General features: G+C 44.7%; 1 protein-coding gene and 1 long non-coding RNA gene across 2 annotated transcripts; both read left to right on the top strand.

Moving 5' to 3' along the window:
* Positions 1-4,127: 4,127 nt before the first annotated feature.
* Positions 4,128-5,501, top strand: LOC121611951. The gene is made up of 4 exons (XR_006007127.1): positions 4,128-4,850; positions 4,937-5,014; positions 5,105-5,158; positions 5,273-5,501. It is a non-coding gene; the product is annotated as an uncharacterized LOC121611951 (long non-coding RNA).
* Positions 5,502-9,691: 4,190 nt separating this feature from the next.
* On the top strand, positions 9,692-21,307 carry slc34a1b (solute carrier family 34 member 1b). Its single transcript, XM_041944152.1, has 12 exons — positions 9,692-9,752; positions 9,841-10,014; positions 10,450-10,596; positions 10,862-11,005; positions 12,832-12,943; positions 13,467-13,662; positions 14,380-14,475; positions 14,684-14,747; positions 14,908-15,075; positions 15,285-15,401; positions 19,244-19,368; positions 20,714-21,307. Exons 1-12 carry the CDS (start codon positions 9,692-9,694, stop codon positions 21,305-21,307), a joined length of 1,998 nt encoding a protein of 665 aa, XP_041800086.1.
* Positions 21,308-22,369: the final 1,062 nt, after the last annotated feature.

Below are 22,369 nucleotides of genomic sequence, written 5' to 3'. Positions count from 1 at the left end.
TCATTGCAGCCCTGTGATTGGCTCTTTATGAAGGGCCTGTAACCAATAACTTGCTTCGTCTGGCTACAGACTTGTTGCTGGAAGGTGTTTTCCAGTTGAGGAGCCTGGGAGGACTATTATGGGGCGTATTTGGCCATTGTATGGGTTACAAAACAAATTGGATGAGTCATAGATGGATTCATCCAAATGGGTGATGTCAACAGCATGCATATTTTCAGAGTATGTGACAGCGTGAGATTTGGGAAGCAGCTCATTTGCCCACCTTGCCCTGTAGCATCACCCTGTAGATGTGTCACTGAAGTAATTAACCTGAGACAATGAACAGCGCTGTGCAGTATGTGCTACCTGTTTGTCACAGACTGCCAGACCAGACACATTAGCATACACAACTATGATTGGCACACCTGGCTTTACACATATATATATGTGTGTGCGTGCGTGTGTGTGTGTGTGTGTGTGTGTGCATCCATGCATGAGTGGTGCGTCGGCGGAGCTATGAATGGCCAGAGAGGGGTGTGCTCTCGCAGACACCATAGCAGCAGTGAGATGAGGAGTGCCGTCTACTCCGCTGCACGTCTGTACTGAGAGAGGAAAAGAGAAGGAAGAAGGGAGAAAAGGAGGTGAGTGGCTGAATTTCCCCCCGGCATTTCTCCTAATCATTTTTGTTGGGGTGATTGCTGTGCTTGTTCACTCGCTGGATGCATTTACCTGCCCTTTCTCTCTCTCTCTGTCACTCCCATCATTCATTCTCTCCTCCCGTCTGCCACTCACTGTGTTTCTGTGCTTGGTTAAACGTCTTGCGCTGTCTTGATATAAATGCCTTCATCTCCCCATTCATAGAAAAGCAAACATTTTCATTCAGACGGCGCGCCAAGGCTCTCCTCTCTCTGTTATTTACTGGTTTCACTATTCCACGCTGGGATAGACCAGAAGCAGGTTTTGAATATCTGGTTCTTTTTCAGAACTCAGTCTTCTGAATGGTACTCACTGTGCCTTTGAGAGTCCTGCAGAGGAATACGTAAGTGGTATGAAACAAAACCCATCCATCAGATCAATGCTCGCACATTACCGTGCATTGAAGGATTCTGCTCAGCCGGTGAAGGACGGGCTGAGTGCTCAGAGTGGTAAAAAAAAAAAAATGAAATTCAGCCGCACAGACTCGGTTATCAGGTGAGATGCACATGGCTGAGCTGTGATTCGAGCTGGGAGCAGCTGTGTCGGTCGACCGCTGACTAAGTGCATCCAGCTGGGGAGCTGGGGGGCCGGGGGTGGGCAGTTGGGGTGGGTGTGCATGTGTGTCACACCTGATCGGAAGACGGCCCGTCATCATCAATTACAGGACAAAATGTCCTTGCCACCGTGAGCTACCTTAATGTGCTCTCTAACCACTTACTGCCCACATGGTCACCTTGGTGCTGTGACCACCTGTGTGTGTAAGTATGTGCTACAACAGCCTCTATAATTACACACATCCTGAACATGTCATCTTCTCTGATTAGCATGTTCAGCAGCACAGACGTGGAAAGGTGGCGATGTCAGAGCAGGCTTCAGATTCATCTCGTGGACTTGAATTACAGACGTTAGTTGACCCAAAATAGTGGAAAACTTCTCCAGGTGTTTGCCACTCACTGTTAGATGAATGAATGAATGAACACTGGTTCATTTGCCACATGGGCCAAAATGTCAGAGTTCAAGAAGACAGCAGGAGTGATAATGTAGATGAAGCTCGACTGTACTGTTCCTTTTGATACCTTTTCTGCTCTTGTGAAACTCTTTCACACACACTGAAAAGAAGCTTGAGAAGTTCAAGTCATGTGGTGCGTCTCGGCCGGCGAGTTAATTAGTGTTGACCCAACATTTGAGCACGGCCAGTCTTGGTCTTTATTATGGATTCAAATCTTCAGAACAGATTTTCTTCTCATTTAATGCAGAATCTCGCGCCTGCATTCTGTTACAGATTATAAAGGCTAATCATTAAACTTTTCAACCCCTTAATCAGCCTCTTCGTGCAGTGTCTCAGTCAAAGTTGCGACGGAAGGAGGAAAAAGGGTGGAAAAGACTGCGAGGCAAAATATTCTATTTGCCCATCCTTGCAGAAAGACATCTTGAGTAGCTTTTAAGTCCCTGTGTTGCTTTTGTGTGTGTGTCTGTCCATGTCCACGTAATAATGTATGAGCGTTTTGTGCGTGTACCCTTTTTTTGTATGAGCTCCACAAAGAGTGTTTTTGGATGTGTCACCTTGGCTGTTGTTAGCTTGCTCATGTGGACTTAATCGATGGAGAAGAGTTCCTCAAAGCCACAGGGCTTTTCTACCTTGGCCACAAATGAGATGCGCTTCCACCCGCTTCAGTGTAGCCTTCATCCTCACCTACAAAGAGAGGGATTCCTCATCTATCCAAAGCTGGGTGGACAGTGACAGAGGAAAGCAGGGGGGGAGACGGGGGGGGGGAGCAAAGCAGGCAAGTCATTCTCATTTAGGTCATTTCCCTCTGTGAGCTGGTCAGAGAGCACTCAGGACTCGCTGAATGCGTGCCCTTCCATCAAGGCTGAGATTATCCTCAAAGGCCTGTAATGCACATCTTAGAGTAAGTGCATGGACTACAACAGTCTTGTATATCCCTGGGTGGGCCAAATGAACCGGCATGCGTGTGCATAAAAGACCTGATGTATAAAAGAAGATGGGCACACCCCACAGGGTCAGTCCCGCTGTTGGCCAGCAGGTAGGTCTCGTCCAATATCACACACATTGCAGTCCAAGTGGGACTTTCTACCAGAGTTCCCCGCAGCATTGCAACTGTGGCGCTTTCATGGCTGCTGACGTCAGCCATCGCAGCGGGTAAACGAGCTCCTGTCGATCAGCTCAGCTCCCATTCATTCTTCATGAGCTCCGGGCTGAGGGCTTCCTGTAGAGCAGCAGTCTAAACTGGGAGCTCGACAATTCGGCGTCGCCTCAGTCAGATCAGGAAGTGATCTCTCTTTAGATTTATTTTGTCTTGGCTCTGTGTACATTATTGTCTCACCAGGCCAGACTTCAACAGACATTTGAATCAAAATTCAAATGATAGTGGGCGGGTTGTCCGGTCACCGTCAATCAAATCTGATCAAACCACGCCCACACAGTCATCATCAGACAGATCAGGTGAGTTTTTTGTTAAACTCTCACTAATTAATACCGAATAATTAGTTTGAGTATGGATTTCAGTCATGAGTATTTAATGTCATAGAGAAATAATTAAGATATGAAGCCAAGTTTTCAGCAGCATTAACTTGCTGTCAGGCTACTTTGCAATATCAGGTGCTATTACTCAAACAAGCATTACAAAAAAATGTCAAAGGTAATAGTTAAATTTTCAGGAAATCTAATGTAATCCTAGTCTTGAGGTGACTTGATCAAATAAAGCAAGTCCAAGGCATCATCTTGGTAAATGAACTGCATTTATATAGCACTTTTTCAGTCTTACTGACCACGTCGTGCCTTTCTGCCGAGGAAGGTCACAAGATGTAGCTGAAAACTTTAGAAACACGAAGTGTCTGGATGAGGATTTATTCTGCCAAACTGCTAATTCCAAGGTTATTGTAAGCAGCGTCAGTGAACCACATCTTCAAAGCTCTCCAATATCTTATCCTGCCTTTTGAGTCTCATCTGTCTCCTGTCACCTTTTTAAAGGTCTGACAGAACAGGAAACCGGTGAACCACCCGTTCGCTCTGACATGCCAGGAGGTGTTTTGATCTGATCAATCTGGTCAGATGTCAGGCAGAGGCCGACACTGACGGGCAGCACTGAGATATTTGGAGAATGAAAATCTGTCTCCTGCAAACTGCACCAGGGACCCAGGGGTGTTTTGTCTCCGGCCACCAGGGCTCCAGACTCCAGCTGTGCATCCAGCTGAGACTGCTGGCTGGTGTTCACTGTGGCCTTTCAGCTGAGCAATTTTTTTTTTTTTTTTTTTTTTGCCTCTCCTGTATGTTTTAAACATGATTTTTCCTCTTTCCTTGTTATACACTCATGCAGTTTCTTAAAACACTTATCACTTTTTGAGTCATTTCAGTCCTGAAATTGACCCTGTTCCTGCTGGGTCTAAAGCCTGAAGGCTGACAGACTGTGGAGCTGCTATGAAGACTGACACAAGCATTTATTTTATGACATTCAGCTACAAAAGTCTTAATATTTGATAGGATATGTGTGAAAGGAAACAGGATAGGAAGCATTATCATCAAGCAAAGCCATGTTAATAGCTGGTTTCTGTGATGAGCTCTGCCAGCAGGATAAAAAAACCCAAATCAGCTTGCAGTCAGGTGAAACAGGTGTGTTTTTCCGTCTATCTAAATCAAAATGACAAGCAGTAATGGGAGCAGCAGTGTGTACATCTCAGTGTGATGATTAATACCAAACTCCAGGGTAAATCCCCTGAGGCAAATCACCCAGCGAAACATCCAGATCATTGAAGTGGCGGCGACGGTAGGTCCCTGAGTCAGAGTCGCCATCTAGTGAAAAGAGGCCAGAACTGCAGATCGCTCAGGACAGATGCTCGCCAGGATCCTGTAAGATCCAGTAGGACATATCAGGGATCAGTTTAGCTTGTTGTTCATATTAAATGTAATTAAAAAAAGAAAGTGGTGAGTGATTTTTTTTATCAGTATTTCCATTCTGGGGGACCTTTTTTAAAAAGTCCTGCATTTTGTTGCATATAACTAAATGGTTGTATAACTGATCTTTTTCTCACTCCTGTCTTATAGTTGTGCGACCGCAGTACTGCAATAATTTATCACAACATCCCATAGCTGCATCAGCACCAAAGTTCTGCTGAGACACGTCTCCAAGTCAGCAATGGAACAGAAGGCGAATGAGGTGTGTGAAGGCCTGATACAGTGATATGTAATAAAACTGGAGTCATCCAGTAATACGATCCTCCCTCTCCCTGTTTGTCTCTCCAGTGTCCCTCCACCACCTCTCCTCAGAAGCACATGAAGAACAGGTCCAAATCCACAGAGGAGATGCAACAGACCAAGAAGGTGAGCAGCAGCCATTCACACCTCCAGGTGTTTCATCCTCATGCTTCATATTCATCAGATCTCATGTGACCGTCCCGTCTCACCTTACAGGCCTTTTCCTCACAAAAATCACTCCCAGGCAGACCAGAGCTGGACAAAGTGAAGGTGGGCTGTGCAACATGTGTTCCTCTATTTTAATGTGGCTATTTTTTCCTGGTATTTTTAGGCATATTTCTGAATAACGTGATGGTGTCATGCCTTATTTCTGCACTTTTTCAGGAGTGTCCTGACGGATCTGATATGCCCACATCCTCCACTGAGGAGCTGAAGTGATAAATGGAAGGACCAACAGAACATCAGAGTTGTCATCAAGTTACAAGCTCATCGTAAACACAACATGCTGAAAAATGTACATATGTACACAGGGAAACATACAAACTATTGAGGATAACTAGATTATAAAACATGCAAAAAAAAAAAAGAATTAATCATTGGTTGAAGGGAACTGTACTGCACACTGAAACAATCGCATGTAAACAAAGGGCAGCCATGATGATGCTGTTTCATTGTACTGTGAGTGTCGTATACATACCAAACTGAATGTGTATTGACAATAAAGTGATGGTGTTGTATGAATCCGTCTTTACAGTCACATCACACATCTGACAGCTGATGAAATACTGAAGGTTAAAAACACGTTTGACTGTTGGATATAAACTGTGGAAACAGTGTTTTGTCAAACTGATGTTTGATATTGACATAAAGCTGTACTTCAAACTGGAAGCACACCCATGAGAATAAAAAATGCAGACGCTGTAAATCACTTCAAGAGTCAAACCATAAGAGCGTTTTGGAGATGTTTGCTTTTGGAACCACAGACTGAGCCATGACACTGGTGCTGGAAGGCTGGAAGGGAGGACAGACAGGTGAAACACAAAGCACAAAGACACGTAACATATAAAACCAATATATTAACAGGATATAAAACATAGCATACTTGTGGAAAATATATGTTTAATATTTCAAACAAAGCAGCAACACTAAAAGATAAACTAGACTATTCATCGCCAAATTTTGACTGTGGCGCGAGGGGGCTGCTGGTGTTATCTATACCACTGTTTCTCAAGCCTGGTCCTGGAGTACCACTGCCCTGCATGTTTTAGATGTATCCCTGCTCCAGCACACCTGATTCAAATGAATGGCTCGTTATCAGGCCTCAGCAGAGCCCAGTAACGAGCCGAGCATTTGAATCAGGTGTGTTGGAGCACACCTATTGGCTTACATGGAGCAGCAGAGCAGGGCAGCTGGTGCAAAATCCCTCTTTATTTAAATTTGGTGGGGGCTAACCCTTTAAAATTGAAATCAGAGGCGAGAAGAGACGTTTGTCTACAAAAGGATCCAAAATTATGTGTCTCCTATTCCTATTATTTGGAGTTTATGGCAATAAAAAAAAAAAAAAAAAAAATTCAGACGATTTCTCACTGCCTCTCGCACTCTAGCTGATGACATCACCCACTCTAGGGGCAGAAATTCTGAGCATTTTTTGAGAAACTTTATGGTCTTCAGATGGTCAGGGATCGAAAACCGTAAGAGATATCAAAAAATGTGCCGTGGTTCATTATGAGCCGACAAAATTATCTACGTTTTAAAGTTTGAATGAAGTCTCTAGGAGAAAGTTTGGCGAGGGAGCGGAAACTTGAAAAAGGCTGAAATTTTAGGAAATTTCCCATTCATTTCTTATGGGAAATTTTTTGCATTTTTTTGCGAATAGCTGCGGGACTAGTTGCCTGCCAAAATTCTGGCGGAATATGAAAAATAAGAAGAAAAAATGTGAGAGATTACAATAGTGGCTCGTGCCACTAAATAAAGTGGAGTGAGATGTGGAGTTGGAATAAAAGCCAAAGGCAGCTTATAGGGCCCCCCAGAGGTCAGAGTGTCAAACAGAAGAAATAAAGGATGTCTTACGGATTTATCTTTTGCCCGGACAGTAAACAAGTCACTCTGCTTTATCTGGGCTTTCACTCTTATTTCAGCCACTACAACTACACCATCAAACCTCCTCCTACCTTCAGCTCAGGAGACACCACAAACACAAAAATCCGGCTGCTAATTGTTTTCATGTTCACGTGGCTGTCCATGTATCACCTGCCATATGTCCAGAGATAATGAACTGACATTTCTGTGATTCCCGTCACTGAAGCGACAGACTGAGAGCCTCCTGAACACATCATATGGCACGCCTCAGTGTAAGATTAACGAGACAACACGGCCTGCTGAGGAGCAGGGGAGGGCTAACAGCGTGCACCTCCATGTTGATTGCCAGGTGTTTCGAGCGGCAGGATGGCGGCCTGGTGGCCTCTGTTTGCTTTGAGCGGTGGGAGCGACCTCCCCATGACTCACACATCTGGAATGCAGATTAACAGCAGCATGGAGGGTCTTTTCTTTTTCGTCAAGGAGCTCTGGAATCACGCCAGAGATTTACCCGTGTGTGTGCATAACTGATTGCACATGTGTGTCCATATGTATGTGGATATCACTGTTTCTCTACCCACTGCTTCTCTTCACCATTGATGGCAGCAGCCTCGGCTCCGGTCCAGCTGCCTGCAACAACAACAGAGCTGTTATCTCTGTCTGCCTCCCAATAACACTTTGGAAGACACAGCTCAGTTTCGGAGGTTACTGAGTTCTGCAGTCTGAGGTCAGCAGGATTGGCAGATGTGGTTGAGAGCACTGCTGATGTGACAGAACCGTAGCTGGGCTAATTATTAACAATTGCCCCGTTACCCAGGCCATCACGGTCCTCTCCCATGGCGAGGAGGGCGTCGCCTGTGGGTAGCGAGGTGTGCAAGTGAACGTGTGTACGTGTGTGTTAAGAAGATCTCAGAAAATGTCCTGATAGTTAAATTCCAATCACAACATGCTTGATCTGGAGTCCTGGCAAAGTACCTAAGAACCTGAACATTCTGCACAAGTCAAGCAGATTACACTGAACGTGTTTGAAATACTTCCACTGACTTATCTCACGGAGGAAATGATCATTTAATACCCCGACTTTAATCTTTGCCAGGCTGCCAAGTGCGTGATGAAAACAGCTACGTGAGAGTATGAGTGGGCTTGATACTTCGTTCCCCGGCCACTAGATGTCAGGTGTCCCCTGCTCTTGCACGAGAGAGTGGGAGAACCTCAAACAACACACATTAATCACATCAAACAGTCCTCTTCATCTTGGATTCTTTATCTGGCCTCAAATCAGGTGAAAAATAGCCGGCTGAGCAAACACCATTCATCACCTAATACATGATGTACTCTCCCAACTTACGCATCATTAAGTTAAGGCTTTGGGTTATTGATTAACGGTGAGGCCTCCGATGATGGGGCAAGTTAATCGACAAGAGATGAGGTGTTCCTCCCGACACCTACACAGCTGGTAGCTTATTTAACGATGAGTTACGCTTCACTTTGATGCTTTGCTTTGCACACAACACCTGAGACTGTTTCAGAAAAGGTAAGATGCGTATGTTAATATCAAAAATCTATGGTAAGTGACATTTTCCTGCTAATGCTGTGTGTTGAAAGCCGCCATCACCAACACTGAAGCTCTCTGCTACTATTTGCAATTAATCATTTCTTCTCAATTAAATTTCAGCATTTCAGATAAAGCTTTGGGACCAGCTTTGCAGCTCATACAAAGTTTAGGAAAACATTGGCAAGTCAGCCGTCAGCCAGCAGTTCCTAAATGTTTCATTAATCCTTTTATTTTTATAGTTAAAGCAAAACTCAGTTGGTAAAATCTTGGTGAAGCACAAGCGGCATTAGAAATATACACGTGAGTCACAGTGACTTAAAGGCAAACTCACAAATAGCTCAGAAACAGAAGGAGAGAGAGCGGCAGACCGGCAAACAGATGAGCGTGGGGCTGATAGATTGGAGAATACCATTCAGCACACACACACACACACACACACACACACACACACACACTCTGCATCCAGAGTTTCTTCAGCTGCAACCTATGGAGCTTGTCTCACATACTGCCATATGCAGATAGATGTACATATGCTAACAGGGCCTCTCTGCACATCACAACCTGCAGGAGGATGCCACACAGAATGACAACGATGCAGCGCCTGTGATTACTATAATTTCCCCTGCTGTAATTACTGAACTCACTTCCATCCTCTTTGCTTTTAAGAGACACATTAGCACTCCCTCCTCCACTGGAGTCCCCAGAATACGGCGAAGTGGCTGACATGAAAAGGGGGGGAAACGGCCTCTTTAAACCGAGAGCGGTGAAAACCTTTGAAGGGAGTTGCTGCTCTATAGATGGTGGAGAGTCCCTTTAAGAGCTGACTTGCAGCTGCAGGAAACGGAGGACAAGACGAGTTACATGGATGCTGATGTTGCCTTATTGATTCCGACAGGGTGTTCATTTGTTGTGGTGTGCGATTTGACCTCGAATCAAAGACAGCTGCCAATTACAAACAACGTGGGCCGCCTTGGTTCACTTCTAATTGCCTGTCTGTTCACCTCAGTGGTGAGAGAGGGGCTAATATACAGACATGTGGGTCTCCTCTGGCTTCTTATTACAGCTGCAGGTGGCTGATAAACACATTCGCTCTCGCGCTCACGTTCCCTCCACACTGGTGTCACCCTGTGATTTTAATGACCTCCATGTCTCCACACAGCATTCAAAGCACCATGTCCTCCCGATCTATAACTATAGTGTCCTCTGGAAGGAGCGCAGGGCTCGACTACAGCGGTAACTTATTATTTTTAATTCCCATCAGGCTGTTTTTTATGTCTTTAAAAGGCTTCAAGCTGATCTTTGCCACCTTCTTTGTTAGCAGGGTTGAGGATGCATGGCACTCATCTCTCCTCACAGCCCAAAGTCCCGCTGGAGGAGGACAGGGAGTCCGGCATCGGCTCCACCCTTGACCTCAGCAGCAGCTACTACAAACATACCAATCACCACCTCAATAAACTTTCCCTCAGTGAAGCAGACAGGCTCCCTAAAGAGAAAGGTAAAGAGTGGCATGAAGAGGAGAAGCACACATTCCCATCTCCTGGGTTGGCTGCAGGTCTCATCTCTTTGAAAAGGCAAATAACAACAGCAGAAGCTGAACCACATGCTCATTAGATTAGGACATGCTCAAAAGGCACACAGGTCCAGTGGGATCACACAGTCTGGGCAACAAAGGCAAAGTCCTGCTGTCACTCAGCAGTGTTTGGCTGCACATGGGTAATGTAGTATATCACATGGCTTTAGTCTCTGCATGTGAGCTTACTGAGGCTATCTCTCTCATCCAGAGCACAAGAATAACAAACACGAGAAAAGACTGTAACGTAGTGAAAATAAACCACATCGTGTGTTATCTGTGATGCATTTTTTGAGACTGCGCACCCCCAGATTTAGGGCATATTGTGAGGCTAACCCCGCTGTTGTTGTTTTTGAACAGATAGCTCCCCACAGACCACAGCAGTGAGCCCGAATAAGATAAAACAACTCCTTGTAACTATATCCAAGATCCCTCTCCTCTTCGTCCTCCTCTTCTTCTTTGTTTGCTCCTTGGACACTCTGAGCTCTGCCTTCCAGTTAGCAGGGGGTAAGTACTATAACCCTCACTGCCCCCTCAGCGGGTTGATAGTGACTCAGCCAGTTGATGTTTGACAAATAAGTGAGTCACTGCAGAACAGTCCACGCTGTCCTACTGGGTCTGTGCTGTATAATTTACTGCAAAGCCTCGTCTGCTGACCTTTTTGGATTCGGGGATACGAGCACTTTGAGTCTTGTTTAACATTGCTCTTGGCAACCCTGTCATGTCTGAGACCAGCAGTTTGTGTGTGTATGTGGGCGGCATATTTAACCAGGTAAAGTGGCGGGGGACATTTTCCAGGACAACGCGGTGCTCTCCAACCCCGTGGCAGGGCTGGTGGTGGGCATCTTGGTGACTGTGCTGGTTCAGAGCTCATCCACCTCCACCTCCATCGTCGTCAGTCTGGTGGCCTCCGGATGTGAGTAGGCGCATAATAGTGTGTGTAAATATGTAAGCGCCATAGACTGTTTTTAAGTTTAAATAAGACTCTGAAATGGAAAGAGGTCCAGGCTGGCCTCATTTAGTCTGAGATATATGTTGTGTGTCTCTGTTTGTACTGTATGTAGTGTATGCCTGTGTGTTCCTCCAGGCTATTATTGTGCACTCAAAGATATTACAGTAAACAGAAAAACAGCAACACAGCAATAAAGCCAGCAAACTCCCAGGATGCATGTGTGGCAGTGACAAATAGATCTAATTAATTTGCAGTTCATGGTTATAATCTCAGATTTTTGGCTCCCAGCCCAATCTCATGCTGTGTTCCCCATGGAGGATGCAGTAATTATCCTCCTTCACTGTGATATTTTGATTAGGAGCTTTTGCACATTATAATTCGTTTATTATTTTTTGATTAATAAAAGCTGTTTAGCATATTAACGCCAGAAAAGGCAAACCAGGCCCGACTTCAGCCGCTCAGCGTCTGTTCAGTTTGCTTCCTGGAGTTCAGCATAACTTAAAGGACAAGGCTGCTGCTATTCCATGTCAATGTTTTTGTCACCAAATCCCGTGAAATGACCAAAAACCAAGAGCACAGAATGTGTTTGTCGCTTTCTCAGCCTATTCACTCTTACTACAGACAAAGTCTAATACATGTTTTTATTTTTCAAAAAGGGTAAATGATTTTCTGAAACAGCTGTGCTCTGAAGATTTTGGCAAACATTAATCAAACAACAGTGAATAGCGCATTAGTTGGGCCACTATTTTCGGCTGCGGATTAACACACATTTGGTGCTCTTCTGAATACTTAGCTGGGTGGTGTTCCTCCTAACGAAGGGAACGTGTCGGCTCATGCAGCCTTATGGCTCACTGATGTGTTTTTCATAGGTTTTGGACGATGGAGGTCTATCGCACATAACAAGCTATATCAGGCTTTAGCTACACAGAAAACTCCTGTTGCGGAATAGATTTATTACTGTTTTTTTGTCTTTCCATTGGATGTTTTTGACAACAAGAAAAATCTAAAATATCAGTAGCACTTTTCTTTCAGTTTACTTAAAATTGTGCAAAATGTTATCTGTCTTTTCTGTGTGATTATTACTCATTGACTGACCCGAAATCAGCATTTCGAGATTGCACTGCTGCGGTGGCCGTGTGTAAAAACCATCTGAGAATTATTGTAATCCAGCATGTTGGACTGAGATCAGAGAGATAATCAAATCAAACCAGTTCACACCCTGTAATCGTCCTCCAACTCAGTCGCACAGTCAGTCTGCAGTTTACAATGCCTCATAAGACCATTACACAGTAAGACTGTGACCCGTCTGTTGCCAGTGTGGGCTCCGAGGCCACCGCTTCTCCATCTATTAGTTTAAAGAGATGGAATGAAACGATATCAGTATGCAGGAGCTGCCCCTCTGCTTCTAAAGCCTTTCTGTAAGCGCGCTAGGAGAAAGATAAGCGGTAATTATCAAAGAGAAAAAGGGATGCAGAGGCATGGAAGTGTGTCTGTAGGAGTGTGTGTATGTGTGCATATGTCCTCCAGGTCATCATCATTAGAGGCATCCTCGACAATAAACCCCCTGCAGAGGGTGAAGGCTGAGCGCGCTTACTCTAACCTGGAAATTACAATCACCTTTCATCCCCATTAAAACCGAAGCACTGACGGTCGCGTGCAGTGATTATGTGCGATGCGCTGCAGTTCACGACGATCTTAAAGTGTTTTTCGTTTAGTGGTACATGCATATGGTTTTCAGAATCATAAGCTTTCAAGTAAAATGTACGATTCTGTGTGGCCTCATCTCACAGTGCTGGAAGTGAGTTCGGCTGTTCCTATCATCATGGGTTCCAACATTGGGACTTCGGTCACGAACACCATCGTGGCCATGATGCAAGCGGCAGAGAGGACGGAGTTTCAACGGTGAGTGGAGAAAGGTAGTTGACAGGCTGAGGATGCTTGTTGGGGAAGCTGAAGAGCAGAGAAGAAGAAATTGAAATTGAAAAGTGAAGAGGATGAGTGGGTAGATGGAGGGGAAGAAGGATGAAAGTGCAGGGGAGAAAGAAGAAGAGGGTGAAGTGAAAGCATTAGCAGCTGTTCACTGCCTCTTTGCGCCGGCCTCCATCTGAGTGTAATTTCTGTAACAGTAACAATAATGGCACCAATCCACGCTGATCCCACACCAGTAACCCTCTGGCATGAAAGATGTGGCACCGAACAGATGGCATGTTACTTAATCTGTGTCCGGTAAAATATATGCAATTTATTAATCTTTCACAATATACTCACACACGGAGTCAAAACTAAAACGCTCATTACATCACACACGCCCAAAAAAAACTACGTTGAGCCACGAAAAGCAGATTAACAAGCAATCATTTTGAGTAGTTCATCATGCCGGCGGCTGACCTTGCTCAACACAGAACATGATTGTGACCCACTGCAGGGCCTTCGCCGGGGCAACGATCCACGACTGCTTCAACTGGCTCTCGGTCCTGGTTCTGCTGCCGCTGGAGGTGGCGAGTGGCCTCATGACCCGGCTGTCGCACCTGCTGGTCACCAGCTTCAGGCTCCAGCCCGGGGAGGAAGCACCCGAGCTGCTCAAGGTCATCACCGAGCCCGTCACCAAGCTCATCATACAGGTAAAACTATCAGCCAATCACCATTTTTCTAATTGAGTATGTGCTAAACAACAATTCAGGCAAATGGCAAGAAAATACTAAACAGGACTTAAACCTGACTCTAGAGTGGTAACACACTGGCGAACGATCTGGTCGGGGTGGATTTAATGCAGGAGAATGGTGAGTTGCAGGTGTGCAGGTTGATTGGCAGCAGGTGGGAAAATGAAGCACCACGCCCAGACAAACACACCCCAACACCAAGAGCAAACAAACAGGGGACCAACCAGAAACAGAAGGGAGGGACAAACAGCAGAAACACAGGGAATGATGCAGACGTGCAGACCACAACACCAGCTCTACACTGACAATACAGGAGCAATGCTCTTTCTCTGATTCTGTGTCTTCTACGTAGGAAGGCGAGGATGCTAGCTTTCTGCCTGGGGCATTTAGCTTGAGCTCCAGTTATTTAGCATGATGATGTTTAAACCAAGTCAGCTGGAAACACAAAAGCCACCTTGAGATAACGTTTTTAAACAACACATAAAATCTGACAGCAGCCATTTCAGCTGGAGAATTTGCCGGTCGGGGGCTAAAAATTATGATTTCGAGTGGTGTAAAAAACATAATACCTGTTTTTATTGTAAACTGCAGGCCTTCTGGTTGAAGGACTGAAAGTTACTTAAACCTTGCTCAGCTCTAACTAACTGAACTCAGAAACGTTTCGCCTTCCGCCCTCAGCTAGATGAATGTGTGATCACGGGGCTCGCTATGGGAAATGAGGACATGAGGAACAGGAGCCTGGTGAAAGAATGGTGCCAGACTGACCTTGTTATGGTAATGGATTGTCTCTACCGCTGTCTCCTGCACATGCAGACTACTGTGTCACACTGTGGCACCAAATAGAGCCTGTCACTGCTGCCAGTGACAACAGTGTTGCTAATTTGTTTCATCACAGCTGCTGCTTCTCTATCTATCTATCTATCTATCTATCTATCTATCTATCTATCTATCTATCTATCTATCTATCTATCTATCTCTACAGTCCACTGACAATGCGAGTACCGACAACTGTGGCCCTGACAACTTGTCCCAGTCGTCACTGAAGTGTGAGTTCATGCTCAATAATATCTGCAACCCATCCGCTCTTGCGAACTGTGCATTGATTCTGATAATATATCTCGAGCATGCATTTTCTGTTCAACATTTAACAGTACTAGGCGTTTGTGGGATCATATCCTGATGGTTTTTGGGGCCGTCACTGTGCAGGTCGGCATTTGTTTGTGGCTTCCGGGCTGTCAGACCTCAGCGTGGGCCTGATTCTCCTGGCAGGCTCAATGGCCGTCCTCTGCACCTGTCTGCTGCTTCTAGTCAAGCTGCTCAACTCTCTCCTTAAAGGCCAAGTAGCAAAGGTCATCCACAAAGCCATCAACACAGGTGGGCATGCTGCTGAGCCGCTGCAGCTTTTCACCATCAATGTGTGGCAGTTGAATATGCAGGATGCAAATGAGGAAGCAAGCCATGAAAACCTTTTTCAGCTGCTTTGGATGCATATTGCATGAAAGAGGCTGTGCAGAAGATCCAAGCATTGCTGTGTTAATTGTATATACATGCGGGTAATAATTCTCCTCTCTTTATCTCATCAGACCTGTCATATCCGTTTGGGTGGCTGACAGGATACATGGCCATGGTTGTGGGTGCAGGGGTAACATTCGTGGTCCAGAGTAGCTCTGTCTTTACCTCAGCCATGACCCCACTTGTAGGTGAGTGACACACACTTTTGCACTACGAGAGCTTCGAGTGCGTTGAACTGACCTGAAATATTTACAAGATAAAATGTTAATGTGAGAAACGTGTAGGTAAGTAGGGCACAGAAAGATGATTAAGTGTAAGTAAAAGTGAAAACTCATTAGCCCCCTACGAGTGAAAGCTTGAAAATATGTGCACAAAGTACATATACCATATGTTACAAATGACAGGAATATGTGACCTAAAAACATAGGAGCAAAAGCAATAAGATGAATATGCAGAAATATGTTAATAATCACAGTGAGAGGTCATACATTCACAGAACTTAATATACTTTGTGTTGTTAAACCTTGTACATTTGTTATTGTCCTGTACTCATATGAAATGAAACATCTGTTATAAGTAAAATGGCAGATGACAGGCAAATAAATAAATACATTTAGCATTAAGAAATCTAATCCATTTTATTATTGCTTGAGTACATTATCAACATTTCCAATGCATAAACATTGCCAGTTACCATTTAGTGTTTTATCATTCCCTTTGTTCTCAAATCTGTGACCCTGCTCATGAAGTGGCTGCTAATAACACACAGTATGAGCACAGCACAAGCAGAAAAAAACATTGCATTGCTTTCTTTACTATATACAGCCTTTCATGTCCACCACCCACTTGAGCCAACACAGTGTGACCCAGGCCGCATCTTTTAACACCTCCAGCCATTAAAATACTGAATAATAGCATTTTAACCTTGTGCACTGCAAGGGCCCAGGGTTGATCTAAACACTTGTAGGGACACAATGGTGAAGTGACTGAGGCGCCAGTAAATAAAACGGATTAACCATGCGCTAGGCCATAGGCTCAGAAAGGCAAAATAACAACAACAAAAGAGTGTGTCTCTGTGTCCATACAGTGTTCTCTGACAGGGGGCTGGGGGGCGCTGGGATGAAGCGCCTGTGTGGCGAGGGAGAAAAGCGCTGTATAGACTCATGGCTTCAGGCTACTGTTTCAGGAACAAAGACCACATTTATTAAAGCTCTCACATAAGAATGGAGCACGACGCAGAGCGCTACATCTCTTTTGGATGAATGAAAAGCATCTCTCTGTCAGCACTGTCCAAGGTTCTGAAACAACAGCGAAGCAATGGTCACGCCGCCTCTGGAAGGGCACAACAGAGTGACCTAAGCTGACTTCTCTCTAAAGATAACATGAACCAGAATGTCCCTCCTGTCCATATGCAAACTACGCCCCCGTACACTGTCATCACCTGTCTGAGTCTGAAACCTGTGGCAGCAACGCCTGGTTTTTATATATAATAGATACGTGAATAATGTTAAACAACTATCTGATCCCTTTGCCCACAGTTTGATTCTCTCTGTGGAAAGAATGCCAGTTAATCACAGCAGCCTGATGGGTAATTAGTGGTACTTTTGTTAGTTCTCCATCAGTGTGTAGCATTTTAAAATCCAGCTCATCAGATTCTACTCATTCATTATTCATTCTAGTTTTTCAGTGCAGTTTTTCTTTGTGATCCAGTGTTTATTAGCCGTGCTAGCCGGACTCTAGAGACCGAAATGTTGATTGGTTTGTCTGTTGGTTGCTCCTCTTTAAACCAGACTGAAATATCTCAACGGACTATGTTTTGTATGGTATGTTGATTTTATTGATCTGACTTTTGTTCTAGCGCCACACGAGGTTGACATTTTTGGTATGTAGTGAATTTTCTCAACAGTGGTTGGTGATGAATCCTGATGACTGTGGTGATCCCCTGGCTTTTCATTTAGCGCCACCAGCAGGTCTAAATTTTCTCTTATTAAATCTCACCTTCTTCTTGATAAGACATTCCACACACCTGCTTTTTCTTGATGATTTGGGGTGAAATGTCTCACCAACTTTTCTATGGATTGCCATGATATTTGGGAGACACATATTTGTCCCCCTCCCAGTCATTTTGAGAACTTTGGTGATCCTCTGACTTTGGACACTCTTTGGGCAGTAAACTGAGAAAGAATAACACCTTGCAGCTGATCAACAAACTAACCTTTTCTCAGGCTGAATTCTTCTCCTTCTCCTTTGCAAACAACAAAACTCACCTCTCACTGTCCAGCATGTCTCTCTGCTCGGTTTGCTTCGTTTCCTCCAGTTCATTTTGGCTGATGAGAAACAGGAAGTGCTGCTCGTATCCCGGAGACAATCAGAGCAAATGTCCAGTGTGAAGGTTGGACTCATGTGAAGTTTCTTCTCATCCTGCCCCCGCTCTTTTGAGTCTGCTTGATTTGGTGCAGCCCCTCGGGGAGACTGACTCTTGTAATGTCTTATTAAACTCGACTCTAACCGTGCTTCGATGGATCTCATCTTTGAGCGGGCCAACACTGTGCAAAAGCACGGTCAGTTGTGTTACTTGTTACTTTGAAGTTGGAAATCACAGCCACTGCAGATGTGTGCTTTGACGGTCTGGTTTCATGTTTTAAATGTATATCAGCCTGTGTGGGTTTTTTGTTTTGAAGTTAAATTGTGGCAGAGAGAGAATGGCTGTAAACAACAGAACACCCCTCCAACCTGGAAGAATTACCACTGTCATCTAACAGCTCGTAAACTGGCCTCTTGTTTCCAAGGCCACTGGTTCGTAAACCAAGTTATAAATTTCAACAAGACAGCCTCTGAACAGACATTTACTGCTACAGTAATAAATTAAATAACTGTACATTGAGCAAAGGTTGGCCTGATCGCTGTAGTCATGCACTTAATGGCAAATGAAAATGAGTGCGTTCTCACACTAGTGAGGGAATTTCCTTGTTGGCTAATGGCTCATTTGCGGGCGAGACAGGACCAAATAAGGACATGAACCTGCTTTTTGCCGCCGATTGAGTCTTGTGAAGTTTGTCAGAACATGTTGCATAAGCAGCACTGTATGCCGCCGGCTAAATGAAGCATGTAAAATCAGTGACGACTGAGTCATCGGCCTGCTACTCAGTGATAAATGTGAGATGAGAATAATTTCTCATTTTAAACAGGAGTAATTAACCATCTTAAAAAAAAATAAGCTAAAGGGAAAGAGATTAAACACATGGCGGATGATTTCCAGTCCACAGATTTCTGTTCGGTTTATTCACTGTTAGCGTGTCATAGTATCATACATTAAAAACAAATAACAAGAGCAACCGGTTCCTCACAGTTTCAGTACTTTTGACTGCACAGATCCTCGAGCAGCATTACCCGACTTTGGCTGTCAGTTGCTGTCGAGCAGCCACTCATTTGGCAGTAATTAGTCATCTTATCTGGCAAAGGTATATTTCAGCCTCTTCCACTGTTGCTGTTTCAAACATTTGGCTCCAGTTCATCTTAAACACCACGTACCACTGGTTTTACGTGTAGTCTCTTTATCCAAGGTGTAATTTGGATCAAATAGTTTGACAAGTTATTTTTAAACCTATTGGAGAATAGATTTAGTGGCTCTCTGCAAGTTTCTCAGAACATTTATTTCAGTGCTGTGCTTTTATGCTGCTTCTAATCCTAAAAGCAGTGATTTAAGATTATATCAGATGCTCAGAAGTGGAATCCCAATCACAGATTTCCACATTTTACGAGACAGATTAGTGTGTTTTGATTTGAAAAATGTACGGGGATTAAAGATGCAGTTTATCTACTCCAGCACTTGTCTTTGGAGAGCTAATGATTGTAATGCACTTCACACAAAAGTGGTGTCGAGTGCATTAACTAGTTTCTGTGAGAGGAGCTGACGCTCTGCAAATACTCCAACAGGAAAATGAGAGAAGCTGAAACTTTTCCTAATTAACCATCATCATTTGCCGTCCTCGTTTCCTCTGACACAGCGTGTTTCTGTCGTCTCCCTCAGGTATTGGTGTGATCAGTCTGGAGCGGGCCTATCCTCTCACCCTCGGGTCCAACATTGGCACCACTGCCACAGCCCTGCTGGCAGCTCTGGCCAGTCCTGGGAACAAGCTTGCAGCAGCCATTCAAGTGAGCCAGTGTTTTCTTTTTTTTTTTTGACCGATATGACAGCCATTTTAAAACTGCAGGAAAATGAGAAAGAGGAAAGCGGCGGCTCCACTATCACCATTCTCCTCCTCGGAGAAAAAAAAAACTAAAAAAATTCATGAATATATTTTCCACTTATATGGCTGGCAGAGGAGGATGAACACGGACTGGGAGACAACAATAAGGAGCCCACAAATGTCTTTTTCACCCACATGAACAAAAACATGGGAGTTGCAGTGAATTAGCTACAGCTTGCGGATTATAATAATGTTTTTGTGTTTATTTATGAACATGGATTTATGCATAAATGTGTGTGTGCATGAGCTTTGGAGGCAATTAAGTGGACGCTCCACGAGTGCTTCTGTAGGACACGAAACTGCGAAAACTAGAACCATATCACATCACTGTATTATATCGGATTATTAACAAATGTTGCATGGTGACAAAACACGTCACATAGACTCTTTTTACACACACTGACTGTCACCAGTTACATCCTTCAGCGCTTATGTCCTGTGCGGCAGATTGACCAAAGCTTTTGCACCTGTATGACGCCTTCTGCCCGAAACACATGTGCCGTCTTTATCGAGCAGACACAGCAGGCTGGAGTCGCGGTTTTTCGCGTCTGCAAGGTTCACTTCTCTCCTGATTGCATATGAAAAGGAGATGGGATTCACACGAGCCACAAGGAGGATTGTAGTGGGAAAAAGACGTGTATAGAATATAGGCTTGTATATAATTAAGAATGGATTATTTTGGCTATTATTAACTAACACAATATGATTACTGTAAGGCAAACAAATAGTAGATGGATGTTGCAGTTTGTGTTCGTTCTTTGAGAGAAAAATCAGAAGCCAAAAGGGAGAAATGTATACTTTCTTGCATTAATTCGAGGGAATACATTTGTGGCATCCGTCTATGTAGATGGAGACATTTTTTTTGGTACAGCCAGTCAAATCTTGCATAAAACAGTAACGTCAGCCTTCTATCACAGACAGAGCAGACGGTCCCACTGAGTCAGTAAGCAGCCTGCAACACAAGAGCCACAGACTTTGAACAGCCACATAAGCTTTCCTGCTAAAGTCTCCTTCTTCTTTAAGCGACAAACGTGAAGGTCTTGTCCTGCAACTTAGCTTGTCGAACCAGCAGCCAAACAAACTTTCCCTGTGGAAAACTGCACTGCTAATGTCAGCTTGCAGGCTAGGTAGCTAATTAGCTGTTCAGCTGCAGCTCATTAAGCGAACCAGCAAATGTCGATGAAAAGTGTAGCGCACATTTGCAAATTTCCTTCTGGGCCTGTATCTGTTTATCTTCTCTTTGTACGTAGATTGCTCTGTGTCACCTCTTCTTCAACGTCTTTGGCATCCTGCTGTGGTACCCTCTTCCCTTCCTGCGTCTGCCGATAAGGATGGCTCGAGTCCTGGGTGAGCGCACCGCTAAGTACCGCTGGTTTGCAGTCTTGTACCTTCTCCTTTGCTTCCTGCTCCTGCCCTCTCTGGTGCTCGGCCTCTCGCTGGCAGGCTGGCGGGTCATGGCTGGGGTTGGGGCGCCCTTTCTGGGCGTGACCGTCTTCGTCGCCATAGTGAATGTGATGCAGGCCCGCAGCCCAAGGCACCTGCCCACTCAGCTCCGGACGTGGGACTTCTTGCCCCAGTGGATGCGCTCTCTCAAACCACTCGACCGCTTGATCACCAGGGCAACCGTTTGCTGCAGCATCGCGCGCGAGGCGGGGAGGGGAGATCACGAAGAGGAGCGCATCTCAACGCAGATGACCTCTGCTAACCAAGAGAAAGAGTCCGCGCAGAGGAAGGCAGAGCTGGCTTATGACAACCCAGCCCTGGACTGCCTGGATGAGAAGACACCAGGCGTACGTGTTTTCAGATTAAAAGGGTTAGAGAGGTGCAACAGCACTCCACTGTAGTTAAACTGGTAGCAGACACTGCTTTTATACTTTGGCTTTGTCAGCATTGTGGGAGGAGTGAGATTGACAATAGCCACTTTATAATGCTTTGGAAATGAACCCATTTCAGATTATTGATTGACTTATAATTACAGATGGCCTCTCAAAGCTCATGAGCTCAGTGTGAGACTTTAAGTTGGGAAACAGCAGCTGGAAGCCAGACCAAACAAACCAAGACCAAACTATGGGCTGTGATTCACATGCTGATGCGGCTCGCCATCTCTCGAAACTCACCTCAAGCTCCGTTATGTGGTTGTTCTGCAGCTTTCCATCATATTAGACAGGCACTTCATCAGCAGATAGAGTGTATCCAGGAGTATGGAAATGTTCACGTTTCCATTTTCAATGAGCAATTTAAGGATTTTTCATCCATGTTGAACTTCCATCCAACTGGCAAAACTCCATCTGCTGATGAAGCTCATATAATATGATCAAAAGCTCCAGAACAGCTTCTGAATGGACCATGAAGTGATCTTTGTTTGTCAGCTCACACATAAACGGAGCATTAAATGAACCATAAATCTCTGACAGCATTAAAGGTACCCTGTGGAGTTGTATGTCATGTATATAAAGCTGGATTCAGACTACACAGTATTTTTATATGTTAACATGGTGGCTGTGTGAGATGACTAAAGAGAGCTCAACTCTAGCAGTGACTTGGCCATGGCAGACTACATGTTGGTCCCTGACAAATCATTCATGGCGCATGGCTGTCACCTGCTTCAGTGGCAGTGTGTATGATTCTGGCTGTCAAATCTAACATGCTAATCCCAGATGTGGCGTTCGGTTATCTTGCAGTCTACTACACTAGATGGCCAAAAATCAGCTTTTGCATCCAGTGGCCATTTTCACCCTGTCCAGCTGGGCTGCTGCTGAGCTGATATCATGTAGTCTGAACCCAGCATAAAGGGTTTATGTTCGAGTGAGTATGAAACTAATCATTGTTACACCAGTTCTCAAATTTCCCAGGATTCAGCAGTCCTGGGTACAGAATTCAACCATTTAGTGTCGTCTGTTAGTGTC

This window comes from Chelmon rostratus, chromosome 9 (assembly GCF_017976325.1).
Source record: "Chelmon rostratus isolate fCheRos1 chromosome 9, fCheRos1.pri, whole genome shotgun sequence".
Taxonomy (NCBI): Eukaryota; Metazoa; Chordata; class Actinopteri; order Chaetodontiformes; family Chaetodontidae; genus Chelmon; species Chelmon rostratus.
This window is presented reverse-complemented; position numbering and strand designations above follow the sequence as displayed.